Here is a 15510-nt window from a genome sequence, read left to right as displayed (position 1 = left end):
CTGATATAATCAGTCCTAAACTTGGCTTATGCTAGTTTGAACCCATGTCCGTGTGTCCTACTCGGGCGATTCAGTTTGGTGTAATAATTCGGGTCTACCTTTTCCATACCTTAAAAATCGACCTCTGAGATTCTCCTCTCAGTCGCCTCCTTTCGAGGCTGGATAGCTCAAGTTTCTCCAGAATGCATCCTGGAAAAGTCACACAACCGCTCCTGGGTTGTTAAATATTATGTTGTTACTGAGGAATGGAGCTGACAATAATATTTGAGACTCAGACTTGATTGTGCTTAGTAACTGTCAACAAATGTCTCATGTCTCTCATCAACTGCCTCCCCCTCCATCTGCCATCCTAGAAACATAGAAGATATGCATGAATACAAATGGCAGCCCAGGACTTCGAGCTTACCTGCCGCAGGATCTTTGGTAGGGAACAGCTTGTTGTCGACTGCCACAGATATATCGTAAAACACCTCCTCTTCATCTCTGTCTGCATCCAGCTGGGTAGAAATTGGAAAAAAGTCATGTCATCAGTTACGTTCCATATTTAATAATATCGGTGATCTTGTACTGGGAGTCAAGTTCCATATTTAATAACAACAGAAAATGCTGGAAAAACTCAGCAGGCCAGGCAACATCCGTGGAGAGAAAATAGAGTCGACGTTTCGGGTCAAACCCTTTTTCAAAACTGGAAAGGAAATGAAATAGATCGAAAGGCCGGGCTGGGGGAGAACAAAGGAAGTGAAGAGACATTAAGAGGTATTCAAAACGAGACGAGATGGTGATAGGACTAGTGGAGACAAAAGACGGCTCTAGATTAGGTGTGAAATGTGCTGGCAGAATGGGAGACAGCTGCCATGTGGGAGAGAGAAAAAAGAGGGGGGGGGAGGGGGGGAAAAGGCCTCATTTTGAATACCTCTTAATGTCTATTCGCTTCTTTTGTTCTCCCCCAGCCCTCCTTTCGATCTATTTCATTTCCTTTCCAGTTTTGAAAAAGGGGTTTGACCTAAAACGTCGACTCTATTTTCTCTCCACGGATGTTGCCTGGCCTGCTGAGTTTTTCCAGCATTTTCTGTTGTTATTTCGGATTTCCAGCATCTGCAGTATTTTGCTATCGTCCATATTTAATAATATCGGTGATCTTGTACTGGGAGTCAAGTTCCATATTTAATAATATCGGTGATCTTGTACTGGGAGTCAAGTTCCATATTTAATAATATCGGTGATCTTGTTCTGGGAGTCAAGTTCCACATTTCAATGCTACCGTGTCAAACACAGATGCTTAAATGAATCAGCCAGACATTGTCTGTCTGTGGCTGCATCCATCTCTACCACCCAGGATTTTAGACTAGAGACGACCAATTCTAGTAATGATGTAGTAGACACGATCTTTCATTTGTGTTTAGCGAGTTATCTAGCTTATTGGGTTAAGTAAATTTACATTAGGTTTGTGAGTACAGTCCTGTCGGAATCATCGTAATTCACCGACACCAGCCTGAATCATAAGCAGAGAATTATTGAAATGTTAGTGAGGAAGGAGGTCATTTGTCCTATTATGTCCCTTCTGGTCCAAGATCAACATTGGAGCGCTCTAGTCTGATTCCAATTCCCTGCCCTTTCCCTGTACCCTTTAGTATTTCCTTCTTTATATTACTGACCTCATCCATCTCAGCCTCCTCCTGAGGTCCCCAGCATCACAGATGCCAGTCTTCAGCCCATTCAATTCACTCCACGTGATGTCAAGAAACGGCTGAAGACACTGGATACTGCAAAGGCTATGGGCCCTGACAACATTCCGGCAATAGTACTGAAGACTTGTGCTCCAGAACAAGCTGCGCCCCTAGCCAAGCTGTTCCAGTACAGCTACAACACTGGCATCTACCCGGCAATGTGGAAAATTGCCCAAGTATGTCCTGTCTACAAAAAGCAGGACAAATCTGACCCGGCCAATTACCGTCCCATCAGTCTACTCTCAATCATCAGCAAAGTGATGGAAGGTGTCGTCGACAGTGCTATCAAGCGGCACTTACTCAGCAATAACCTGCTAACTGACGCCCAGTTTGGGTTCCGCCAGGGCCACTCAGCCTTGGTCCAAACATGGACAAAAGAGCTAAACTCAAGAGGTGAGGTGAGAGTGGCTGCCCTTGACATCAAGGCAGCATTTGATCGAGTGTGGCATCAAGGAGCCCTAGCAAAACTGAAGTCAATGGGAATCAAGGGGAAAACTCTCCATTGGTTGGAATCATACCTAGCACAAAGGAAGTTGGCTGTGGTTGTTGGACGTCATTCATCTCAATCACATGACATCACTGCAGGAGTTCCTCAGGGCAGTGTCCTAGGCCCAACCATCTTCAGCTGTTTCATCAATGACCTTCCCTCCATCATAAGGTCAGAAGTGGGGATGTTCGCTGATGATTGCACACTGTTCAGCACCATTCGAGACTCGTCAGATACTGACGCAGTCCGTGTCCATATGCAGCAAGACCTGGACAACATTCAGACTTGGGCTGACAAGTGGCAAGTAACATTCGCACCACACAAGTGCCAGGCAATGACCATCTCCAACAAGCGAGACTCTAACCATCTCCCCTTGACATTCAATGGCATTACCATCGCTGAATCCCCCACTATCAACATCCTGGGGGTTACCATTGATCAGAAACTGAACTGGACCAGCCATATAAATACTGTGGCTACAAGAGCAGGCCAGAGGTTGGGAATTCTGCGGCGAGTGTCTCACCTCCTGACTCCCCAAAGCCTTTCCACCATCTACAAGGCACAAGTCAGGAGTGTGATGGAATACTCTCCACTTGCCTGGATGAGTGCAGCTCCAACAACACTCAAGAAGCTCGACACCATTCAGGATAAAGCAGCCCGCTTGATTGGCACTCCATCCACCACCTTCAACATTCACTCCCTCCACCACCGGCGCACTGTGGCTGCAGTGTGTACCACCTACAAGATACACTGCAGCAACTCGCCAAAGCTCCTTCAACAGCACCTTCCAAACCCGCGACCTCTACCACTTAGAAGGACAAGGGCAGCAGACGCATGGGAACACCACCACCTACAAGATCCCCTCCAAGCCACACACCATCCTGACTTGGACCTGTATCGCCGTTCCTTCACTGTCGCTGGGCCAAAATCCTGGAACTCCCTTCCTAACAGCATCGTGGGTGTACCTACACCATATGGACTGCAGCAGTTCAAGAAGGCGGCTCACCACCATCTTCTCAAGGGCAATTAGGGATGGGCACTAAATGCAGGCCTCGCCAGCCAGCGACGCCCACATCCCATCAATGAATTTAAAAAAAATTCCCTCAAATGCTGTGATAGACCCAGCTTTGTATCTGAATTACCAATTGCATTAAAAAGCTTCTTCTAAGCTCCTCTACCAGTAGCACCAATTCACAGTTCATGTCTAATTCACTGACCCTTGGAAATAATCCTTCACTGTTGCCCCTTTCGACTCCTTTCAGAGTTTTGAACACTTCTATTAGATTCTCTCTTAACCTGTTCAGTGCTGGTGATTAGAGGCCTAGTATTCAAAACTCTCATCGTCATCATATCCTCTAATCCACAGTAACGCCCTAGTCAATCTAAGCTGCATTGTTACCTTAGTTCCATTTTCCTTTCCATAATGGAGATCCCAAAACTGTACACAGTACTCCCAACAGTGGCCTAACCAGGTCAGGTACAGCACGGGCCATATCCTGAGTAAAGCTCCCTTTACACTCGCCCATCGAGCACTCCCAGGGCAGGTACAGCACAGGCCATATACTGAGTAAAGCTCCCTTTACACTCTCCATCAAGCATTCCCAGGTCAGGTACAGCACAGGCCATATACTGAGTAAAACTCCCTTTACACACTCCCATCAAGCACTCCCAGGTCAGGTACAGCATGGGCCATATCCAGAGTAAAGCTCCCTTTACACTCGCCCATTGAGCACTCCCAGGGCAGGTACAGCACGGGCCATATACTGAGTAAAGCTCCCTTTACACTCGCCCATCGAGCACTCCCAGGTCAGGTACAGCACGGGCCATATACTGAGTAAAGCTCCCTTTACACTCTCCCATCGAGCACTCCCAGGGCAGGTACAGCACGGGCCATATACTGAGTAAAGCTCCCTTTACACTCGCCCATCGAGCACTCCCAGGTCAGGTACAGCACAGGTCATATACTGAGTAAAGCTCCCTTTACACTCGCCCATCGAGCACTCCCAGGGCAGGTACAGCACGGGCCATATACTGAGTAAAGCTCCCTTTACACTCTCCCATCAAGCACTCCCAGGGCAGGTACAGCACGGGCCATATACTGAGTAAAGCTCCCTTTACACTCTTCCATCAAGCACTCCCAGGGCAGGTACAGCACGGGCCATATACTGAGTAAAGCTCCCTTTACACTTGCCCATCGAGCACTCCCAGGGCAGGTACAGCACGGGCCATATACTGAGTAAAGCTCCCTTTACACTCTCCCATCAAGCACTCCCAGGGCAGGTACAGCACGGGTCATATACTGAGTAAAGCTCCCTTTACACTCTCCCATCAAGCACTCCCAGGGCAGGTACAGCACGGGCCATATACTGAGTAAAGCTCCCTCTACACTGTCCCATCAAGCACTCCCAGGTCAGGTACAGCACGGGTCATATGCAGAGTAAAGCTCCCTTTACACTCTTCCATCGAGCACTCCCAGGGCAGGTACAGCATGGGTTAGATACAGACTAAGACTTCCTCTACACTGTCGCATCGAGCACTGCCAAGGCAGGTACAGCACGGGTTAGATACGAGAAAAGCTCCCTCTACACACTCCCATCAAACACTCCCAGTTTAGCTCAGAATCATACAGCACAGAAGGATGCCATTCGACCCAGCCTGCCTATGCTGACTCCCAATTAGTCCCACTCCCCTGCTCTTTCTCCCATAGCCCTGCAATTTTCTCCTTTTCATAGATATATATCCGATTCCCTTTTGAAAGTTACTATTGAATCTGCTTCCACCGCCCTTTCTGGCAGTGTATTCCAGATCATAACAACTTGCTGCGTAAAAGAATGTCTCCTCATCTCTCCGCTGGTTCTTTTGCCAATTATCTTCAATCTGTGGCCTCTCGTTGCCGACGGAAACAGTTTCTTCGTATCTACTCTATCAAAATGCTTTACAATTTTAAACACCTCTATTAAATCTCCCCTTAACCTTATCTGCTCTGAGGAGAAAAATCCCAGCTTCTCTCATCTCACCGCCTAACCGAAGTCTCAGTCCTGGTGCCATTCCAATAAATCTCCTCTGCACCCTCTCCAAAGCCTTTTTAGAAGTAACAGTGTCAGCACTGGAGGAAGTGGGACTAGCTGCCATTGCCACTATTGTTGCTGACTGATTCGTGGCCAACTCAAATACATTTCCTGCTTTTTTCTCAGTTCTGACGAAGGGTCTTCGACCGGAAACGTTGACTCGGTTTCTCTCCACGAATGTTGCCTGGCCTGCTGAGTTTTTCCCAGCATTTTCGGTTGTTATTTCAAATGCATTAGAGCTGGCGAATTTTGGGTCTCATGATCCTAAACTCATACCAGAAAAAACCCATACAGGGCACCCTCGTACACGGAATCTATTAGAAATAGGAACATCACGTGGATTTGTTACTGAGCTGCACATAGGGCTAGGGCTGCTGGTCATTGCTGATCTCACACGAACACCAAATGTGCTCAGATCAAATTCCGCATCTGCAATGAATGTGTTAGCACACCGAGGAATTTGGTACGACTACGTGAAGTATTTATACATCCCCAATGTGTTTTTACATCTTAGGAACAGGAGTAAGCCATTCATCCCCTTGAACCTGTTCTGCCATTCAATGAGATCATGGCTGATCTGTATCTTAACTCCATCCACCCGCCTTGGCTCCATATCCCCCAATACCCTTGGCTACTAAAATCTAGCGATCTCCGATTTAAAATTGTTAATTGAGCATCTACTGCTTTTTGTGGGAGAGAGTTCCACACCTCTACCACCCTGTGTGTGAAGAAGTGTTAGATCATGTCTGATCTGTATCTTAACTCCATCTACCCGCCTTGGTTCCAAATCTCTTAATACCCTTAACCTAACAAAAACCTACTGACATAAGAAAACTACTAGGCACTTGGTCTGAGTATTAAACAAGGCTTTAATCAACTGTTTTTCAACATGGAGATCGAGTTGTGTCCTTCACTAGTTCCTGTTAAAGAATGTCCTGAGCAAGTTGGGCCCATGCCCGAGTATTTATACTCTCCCTGGACAGCGCCATCAGCAGGCCACCCAGTATTATTTCATAAGTCATTTCCCATGAATGACCAGATTCATGTCACCTATCAATCTCAGTTTTGAAATTTTCAATTAACCCCCAGCCTCAGCAGCTTTTTGGGGTAGTGAGTTCCAGATTTCCACTACCCTTTGTGTGAAGAAGTGCTTCTTGACATCACCGCTGAATGGTCAAGCTCTAATTGTAAAGTTATGCCCCCTTGTTCTGGACTCCCCCACCAGAAGAAATGGTTTCTCTCTATATCTTTTTTAAAAAAAAATCATTTATGGGACGTGGGCGTCGCTGGCAAGGCCAGCATTTATTGCCCATCCCTAATTGCCCTCGAGAAGGTGGTGGTGAACCGCCTTCTTGAACCACTGCAGTCGGTGTGGTGAAGGTGCTCCCACAGTGCTGTTAGGGAGTTCCAGGATTATGACCCAGCGACGATGAAGGAACTGACTTCCAAGTCAGGCTGGTGTGTGACTTGGAGGGGAACTTGGAGGTGGTGGTGTTCCTATGCGCCTGCTGCCCTTGTCCTTCTAGGTGGAAGAGGTCATGGGTTTGGGAGGTGCTGCCGAAGAAGCCTTGGCAAGTTGCTGCAGTGCATCTTGTAGATGGTACTCACTGCAGCCACGGTATGCTGGTGGTGGAGGGCGTGAATGTTTAAGGTGGTGGAAGGGGTGCCAATCAAGCAGGCTGCTTTGTCCTGGATGGTGTCGAGTTTCTCGAGTGTTGTTGGAGTTGCACTCATCCAGGCAAGTGGAGAGTATTCCATCACACTCCTGACTTGTTTCTTGTAGATGGTGGAAAGTCTTTGGGGAATCAGGAGGGGAGACACTCGTCGCAGAATACCCAGCCTCTGACCTGCTCTTGTTACCACGGTATTTATGTGCCCCATTAACACCTTTAATCATCTTAAACATCTCAATTAGATCAGCCTTTAATCTTCTATATTCAAGGGAATACAAGCTTAGTCTGCGCAGCCTTTCCTCATACTTTAACTGTTTAAGACCCAGTATCATTCTGGTGAAGCTGCACCAAGTTTGAGCGAAGATTGAAAATGCAGCTCCTTGATGTAAAGCTAACCATGAGAACTCAACACATTGGAACCAAAGCCCATTCTGAATTGATCCAGTATGATTTGGACAGGTTGGGTGATTATACTGCATCTGCCCAATGTGGATAAATGCGAGGTTATCCACTTTGGTGGCAAAAACAGGAAGGCAGATTATCTGAGTGGCAATAGATTGGGAGAAGGGGAAGTGCAACGAGACCTGGGTGTCCTTGTGCACCAGTCACTGAAGGTAAGCATGCAGGTGCAACAGACAGTTAAGAAGGCAAATGGTATGTTGGCCTTCGTAGCGAGAGGGTTTGAGTAAAGGAACAAGGATGTCTTGCTGCAGTTGTACAGGGCCTTGGTGAGACCACATCTTGAGTATTGTGTGCAGTTTTGGTCGCCTTATCGGAGGAAGGATGTTCTTGCCATGGAAGGAGTTCAGTGAAGATTCACCAGACTGATACCTGGGATGGCAGGAATGACGTATGAGGAGAGATTGGTTCGATTGGGCTTATACTCGCTGGAGTTTAGAAGAATGAGAGGGGCTCTCATTGAAACTTATAAAATTCGAACAGGACTAGACAGACTAGATGCAGGAAGGCTGTTCCCGATGGCGGGGGAGTCCAGAACCAGGGGTCACAGTCTAAAGATAAGGGGTAAGCCATTTAGGACAGAGATGAGGAGGAATTTCTTCAACCAGAGAGTGGTGAACCTGTGGAATTCTCTACCACAGAAGGCAGTTGAGGCCAATTCATTAAATATATTCAAGAAGGAGTTAGATATATTTCTTGAGGCTAAAGGGATCAAGGGATATGGGGAGAAGGTAGGAACAGGGTACTGATGATCAGCCATGATCTCATTGAATGGCGGAGCAGGCTCAAGGGGCCGAATGGCCTACTCCTATCTTCTATGTATCAGTCAATATATCTAATTCCTCTCCCCAGCCTCCAAAAACGGACTCAAGGTGTACAGTCACCAGCAGCCCCAATGGTACCGCGCCCAGTCTTCCTACGCGAGCCCAGTGATGTCGAACAAGCTAATTGACCACAGGGATATCACAAAGACCAGCCTGATCCCGTTTTCACCCAACGTCTACATATGACCCCCTTTAAGCCCAATGTCTGAGCCTAATTAAAAGCGCCCGTCTGCTGGGATGAGATAACTTCACATGGACTGGGAACCTAGGACGTTCCTGGCCTCTATGCATCAGTTCTTTATCCCCCCCATTGCAGGGAAAAGTGCTGGCCTAATTCAGTGGGTGTTGTAGGTGTGTAGTGATGAGACAAGTGTTCAATACCTTTTGCCAACGGCAAGCTTTAATTGCAATTAAAATCAATAACTGGATATTTGGCAGCACATTTTTTGTTACTTTATATACAACAAAAATGAAAATAGATTTCATGATTCATTAAGGATCAGTTCTGAGAGACAATGCAATTATTGTTCAGCATTAAATCAGTGATAAACAGCAGAAGTAATAGCACGACATAATCTGCTTTTGTATTGTCAGATAATGACAATTAATGAACAGCAAAAGGGGTCTTGGCTTCGCTCCAGCACAAACTGTGCCGTGTCCTTTAAAAAGCACAGCAGTGTAATGGTTATGCGCCAGAGAAAGCAAGTTCAAATCCCACCACGGCAATTTCAATTCAGTAAAAGTGACCACGGCCCGGATTGTCGTTAAAACCCAACTGGTTCACCGATGTCCTTTTGGGTGGGGGGGGGGGGGGAAGTCCTACCCTGGTCTGGCCCATGTGACTCCAGCCCCACACCAACGTGGCTGATCCTTAACTGCCCTTTGAAGTGGCAATGAAACCCCAAATAATTCTCTGCAATAAATTCCAACCGCATCATCTATAATATATTTTAAAAACACAGATCTGTTACAGACTTGCAATCTTAAAATGCTTTGTGCTTCTTAGTTGGAGCCTGAAGCAGACTGTTTGGCCAAAGGACTTGAATAGTTCCCTGACTGAACAACAATTAAACTCAGGAGTGACCAGAGGTTCTGTTCACATAACAATTAGACTTAGTCGTCTTAAAAAGGGACACAGAATGGCTTTGCCATGACCAATATCTTGTGCATTACTCCCCTCCTTCAAAAACAGTGCATCGTTCGACTTATGCCACAGGAGAGCCATTATATGTGCGTCAGCTGTGGCTCAGTGGGTCGCACTCTAGCCTCCGAGGTCAGAAGGTTGTGGGTTCACAGTCCCACTTCGGAGACTTGAGCACATAAATCAAGGCTGACACTCCAGTGCAGTGCTGAGGGAGTGCTGCACTGTCAGAGGTGCCATCTTTTTAAACCGAGGCCCCGTCTGCTCTTAGGTGGACGTAAAAGATCCCACGGCACTATTTCAAAAAAAAAAGCAGGGGAGTTATCCCCGGTGCCCTGGCCAAAGTCGGCGGAATACAGCTAGACTGCATGTGCCGACTTAACCAAAACAAGGTCAAGAAAAGAGATAAAAACCACATACTGATTTATTGCCAGGATAGATTTCTTTCCTCTACCTTTCAAGGCTATTGCCAGGGAAACAATTATGTCCGATACATTTTGCGCTTTGTATTAAGAAATTCCCCTCCCCATGATGGGATTTGATAGAGTAGATGGGGAGAAACTGTTCCCACTGGCAGGAGGGTCGGTAACCAGAGGACACAGATTGAAGATAATTGGCAAGAGAACCAGGGGGACGATGAGAAGAAATTTTTTTCATGCAGCGAATTATGATGATCTGGAATGCACTGCGTGCAAGGGCGGTGAAAGCAGAGTCAATAGTAACTTTCAAAAAGGAATTGGATAAATACTTGAAAAGGAAAAAATTGCAGGGCAATGGGGAAAAGAGCAGGGGAGTGGGATTAATTGGATAGCTCGTTCAGAGAGCCGGCACAAGCACAATGGGCCGAATGGCCTCCTTCAGTGTATCATTCTTTGATTTTCCCACTCTTTGTATTAATGTTGGTGGACTTCAATGACGTGCTGATTCTCCATTACCGAACTCTGGAATCTTACCAGACTACACTTCAACATGCGTAACTGTAAACTGTACAGTGGCCCCTCAATCAGAAGGATTTAACCGGAGTCCCGTCACAGCTGTCCCATCGTGACTGCTCTATGGATGTGAAGCACTCTGAAATACGGTAGCTGAGGCAGTTATTCCCTTGGTGTCACTCAAACAGACATCAGGAGGAAACTATCCAATCTCTTATTAATGCAAAAGAGACAAATGCCTCCCAAACCACGTCATCCCAAACTGTAAGTAGGTTAATCTGCAACTAAAAATAGCACAGGTCCCAGGTAGTCTAGAATCTTAAAATGGTTAAGAAGTAGCTTACTTGCCAATTAAAAAGACTCAAGCCATCAATTGAGACATAGATGCAGAGGACTCAAAAAACCTGAAAAGGGATATAGACAGGCTAAGTGAGTGGGCAAACATTTGGCAGATGGAGTATAATGTGGGAAAGTGCGAGGTTATCCACTCTGGCAGGAAAAATAAAAAAAGCAAATTATTATTTAAATGGAGAGAGATTACAAAATGCTACAGTTCAGAGGGACCTGGGGTCCTTGTGCATGAAACACAAAAAGTTAGCATGCAGGTACAGCAAGTAATCAAAAAGGCAAATGGAATGTTGGCCTTTATTTCAAAGGGGCTGGAGTATAAAAGCAGGGAAGTCCTGCTACAACTGTACAATGTATTGGTGAGACCACACCTGGAGTACTGCGTACAGTTTTGGTCTCCTTATTTAAGGAAGGATATACTTGCATTGAGGCAGTTCAGAGACGATTCACTAGGTTAATTCCAGAGATGAGGGGGTTGACTTATGAGGAAAGGTTAAGCAGGTTGGGCCTATACTCATTGGAATTCAGAAGAATGAGAGGTGATCTTATTGAAACATAAGATACTGAGGGGGCTCGACAAGGTAGATGCAGAGAGGATGTTTCCCCTCATGGGGAAATCTAGAACGCAGGAGCACAGATTTAGAATAAACGGTCGCCCTTTTAGAACTGAGATGAGGAGGAATTTCTTCTCTCGGAGGGTCGTAAATCTGTGGAATTCTCTGCCCCAGAGAGCTGTGGAGGCTGGGTCATTGAATACATTTAAGGTGGAGATAGACACATTTTTGCAAGATAAGGGAGTGAAGGGTTATGGGGAGCGGGTGAGGAAGTGGCTTTGAGCCCAAGATCAGCCAGGATCTTATTGAATGGCGGAGCAGGCTCGAGGGGCCAAGTGGCCTATTCCTGATCCTATTTCTTATTAAATAAGAGATCTAGGACAGAGAGCAGCAGAAACTTTATTTTACAGAGTGTTGTGAGGCTGTGGAATGCACTACCGGAGTTAGTGACTGAAGTGGAGACCACCTCAACATTTAAGAACAGGATACATAGGTCCGAGAACTCTGCGCTCCCCCAATTCTGGCCTCTTGCGCATCCACCATTTCCTTCGCCTCACCATTGGTGGCCGTGCCTTCAGCTACCGAGGCCCCAAGCTCCGGAATTCCCTCCCTGAACACCTCTCTCTCCTTCTTAAAACCTACCTCTTTGACCAAGCTTTTGGTCACCAGCTCGAATATCTCCTTATGTGGCTCGGTGTCAAATTTTGTTTTATAACGCTCCTGTGATGTACCTTGGGATGTTTTACTACGTTAAAGACGCTATATAAATGCAAGTTGTTGATGAAGAAAAAGTGGGACAAAGGGAACAGAGTGGGCCATCCATGGTCTGGCCTGTATGTGACTCCAGCCCCACAGCAATGTGGTTGACTCTTAACTGCCTCGCCAGTAGTATCACCACCTTCTCAGAGCAGCTAGCGATGGGTAATAAATGCCAACTTTGCCAGAAATACCCAGAGAGAGAATTAATTTAATAGTAAATCAAAAAGTGCATAAATAGAGATTTTCACAACACAGAACAGTTATTACAGCTGGCAAATGACTCTGCACTAATACAATTCCAGGCTCCAGAGATCAGATCGCATATGTTCTGGGAAAAACTCCAATATTTACAAATATCATCCAAATTAAATTTACTCCGCTGACTGGAATTTATCAGAATTCAAATTCAAGTTTTTTTCTTTTAAAACAAAATTTGTTGTGATGTTGGTGCCATGGCCAGACTAATGCAGCAACAACAGTGGATGCCATGCAGGAGAAAAAAGCCCCCTTGCCATGGCTCAGTGGGTAGCATTCACCCCTGAGGCACAAGGTCGTGGGTTCAAGTCCCCACTCCAGAGACTTGAGCTACAAAATCTAAGCTGACACTCCCAGAGCAGTACTGAGGGAGTGCTGCACTGTTGGAGGTGCCGGCTTTCAGATGAGGCGTTAAACCGAGGCCCTGTCTCCCCTCTCAGGTGGACATAAAAGATCCCACGGCACTATTCCAAAGAGGAGCAGGAGGGGTTCTCCCTGGTGCCCTGGCCAATATTTATCCCTCAACCACATCACTAAAAACAGATGATCTGGTTGTGGGAGCTTGCTGTGTGCAAATTGGCTGCCGTGTTTCCATGCATTACAACAATGACTACACTTCAAAAAGTACTTCATTGGCTGTAAAGTGCTTTGGGACATCCGGAGGTCATGAAAGGTGCTATATAAATGCAAGTCCTTTCCTTTTCTCTTCACCACCTACACTCTACCCCTCAACAGCAACACCCAGAAGCATGCAGACAGATTCCTTCTACATGCTCGACGCCCAGCCCTTCCTCTCTGCCTCCTCTGTCAATCCAGTGACTTGCTACACGCTCCAATTGCCTGCCTGGCTGACATCAAGCCACATTTTCCTTCAGCTTAATAATGGCAAAACCAAAGCCATCCTGTTTGAATCAAACAGGTAGGTGATGGCAAGAGTCAATCAATCTCCACGACAACAATAACCTGCATTTATATAGCACCTTTAATGCAGTACAAGGTCCCAAGGCGCTTCACAGGAGCGTTGTCAGACACCGAGCCACATGAGGAGATATTAGGACAGGTGACCAAAAGCTTGGTCAAAGAGGTAGGTTTTAGGGAGGAGAGAGGTAGAGATGCGGAGAGGTTGAGGGAGGGAATTCCAGCAACTGGGGGGGGGGGGGGGCTCAAGGTCGAGTCAGCTGATGGCATACGTGAGATGTATGATTGGAGGAGATCGGTGAGGTGGGGCGGGGCCAGGCATGGATTTGAAAGTGATGACTGGGGTCTTGAAGTCAATGAACTAGGGCGCAAGGAGCAAGTGGAATTTGGAGAGAGCAGAAGGTGTAGGACTAAGGAAAAGAACAAATTTTCATTTATATAGCAGCTTTCACGTCCTCAGGGCATCCCAAAGCCCTTCACAGCCTGTGAATCATAGAATGACACTGCACAGAAGGAGGCCATTCATCCCATCGCGCCTGTGCCGACGTCTGCTAGGGCCATTCAATTAATCCCGCTCCCCTGCTCTTTCCCCATAGCCCTGCACATGTTTTCCCTTCAAGCCTTTTAAAAGTCCATATACACAACATCAATCACACCGCTTTTCATCAATCCTCTCCATTACTTCATCAAAGAATTCAATCAAGGTGGTCAAATGCGATTTGCCTTTAACAAATCCGTGCTGACTTTCATTTATTAGCCCATACATTTCCAAATGCCAATTAATTTTGTCCCAGATTATTGTCTCAAAGTTTCCCCACCACGACATGAAACTGACTGGCCTATAGTTTACCAGGGAGATAGAACAGGTGGACATGACATTGGATGATGAGATTAGTAATGAAATAAGTGCATTTAAAATTTAAAAAAAAAGAGGGGATATATTAAATAAACTAATCAAACTTAGAGGATAAAACCCCTGGATTGCATCCACACATTTAAAAAGAATCTAGGGAAGAGATAGCAGAGGCATTGCTACACATTTAATAATTCGTTAGAAAAAGGTGTAGTGCCAGAGGACTGGCGGATAGCTAACGTAATACCTATATTCAAGAAAGGGGATAGAACATGTCCAGAGAATTATAGACCAGTCAGTTTAATATCGGTGGTAGGAAAAATAATGGAATCCCTACTAAAAGGAGAAAATAGAAGAACATCTAGAAACCAAAAATATAAGGAATAGTCAGCATGGATTTCAAAAAGGAAAGTCTTGCTTGACCAACCATATTGAATTTTTTGAAAAGGTAACAGAGTAGACAAGGGTAATGTAGTTGATGTAATTTATCTAGATTTTCAAAAGGCCTTCAATAAAGGTACCCCATAATAGACTGATGAACAAGGTCAGAGAATGGGGAGTCAGGGGACAAGTAGCAGAATGTTTAGCTAACTGGCTTCAAGACAGAAAGCAGAGAGTAGGGGTAAAGGGTAGCTATTCACAGTGGCAGAAAGTAGGTAGTGGTGTTCCACAAGGATCAATGCTGGGACCACTGTTGTTCACAATTTACATTAACCATTTAGACTTTGGAATCAAAAACAATTTCTAAATTTGCAGATGACACCAAATTGGGGGGGGGGGGGGGATAGTCAATACTGAGGAGGACTGCAAAAAATTACAGGAGGACATTAATAAACTTGCAGAATGGGCATATAATTGGCAAATGAAGTTTAACACAGATAAATGTGAGATATTTCATTTTGGTAGGAAGAATAGGGAGGTCACTTATTACTTGGAGGGTGCGAGTCTAGATGGGGTGGAGGAACAAAGGGATCTCGGAGTACAAATACACAAATCACAAAGTTACGACACAGGTTAGCAAGGCCATAAAAAAAAGCAAACCAAGCACTAGGATTTATTTCTCAAGGGGTAGAATTGAAAAGTAGGGAAGTTATGCTAAACTTGTATCGAAACTTGGTTAGACCAGACTTAGAGGACTGCGTACAGGCCTGGTCGCCATATTATAAAAGGCTCTGGAGAGGATGCAGAGAAGATTTACAAGGATGATACCAGAAATGCGAGGGTATACATATCAGGAAAGGATGAACAGGCTGGGTCTCTTTTCTCTTGAAAAAAGGCTGAGGGGTGGCCTAATAGAGGTCTTTACAATTATGAAAGGTTTTGATAGAGTGGATACAGAGAGAATGTTTCCACTTGTGGGGAAGAGCAAAACTAGAGGCCATCAATATAAGATAGTCACCAAGAAATCCAATAGGGAATTCAGAAGAAACTTCTTTACCCAAAGAGAATGCGGAACTCGCTACCACAGGGAGTGGTTGAAGCGAATAGTAGAGATGCATTTAAGGGGAGGCT

General features: G+C 45.7%; 1 protein-coding gene across 1 annotated transcript in view; it reads right to left on the bottom strand.

Moving 5' to 3' along the window:
• The window catches only part of ak5 (adenylate kinase 5), an 88174-nt gene that overhangs the window by 42371 nt on the left and 30293 nt on the right, over positions 1-15510 (bottom strand). Inside the window, exon 7 of the mRNA XM_085983452.1 lies at positions 407-497. Within this exon, the coding sequence (XP_085839578.1) occupies positions 407-497 (91 nt within the window). The remainder of the gene's footprint in view (positions 1-406; positions 498-15510) is intronic.

This window comes from Somniosus microcephalus, chromosome 3 (assembly GCF_052327205.1).
Source record: "Somniosus microcephalus isolate GS21.2 chromosome 3, FLI_Smic_1.0, whole genome shotgun sequence".
Classification (NCBI taxonomy): domain Eukaryota; kingdom Metazoa; phylum Chordata; class Chondrichthyes; order Squaliformes; family Somniosidae; genus Somniosus; species Somniosus microcephalus.
Note: the sequence above shows the minus strand (reverse complement) of the source record. Positions and strands in the feature narration are given on the sequence as shown.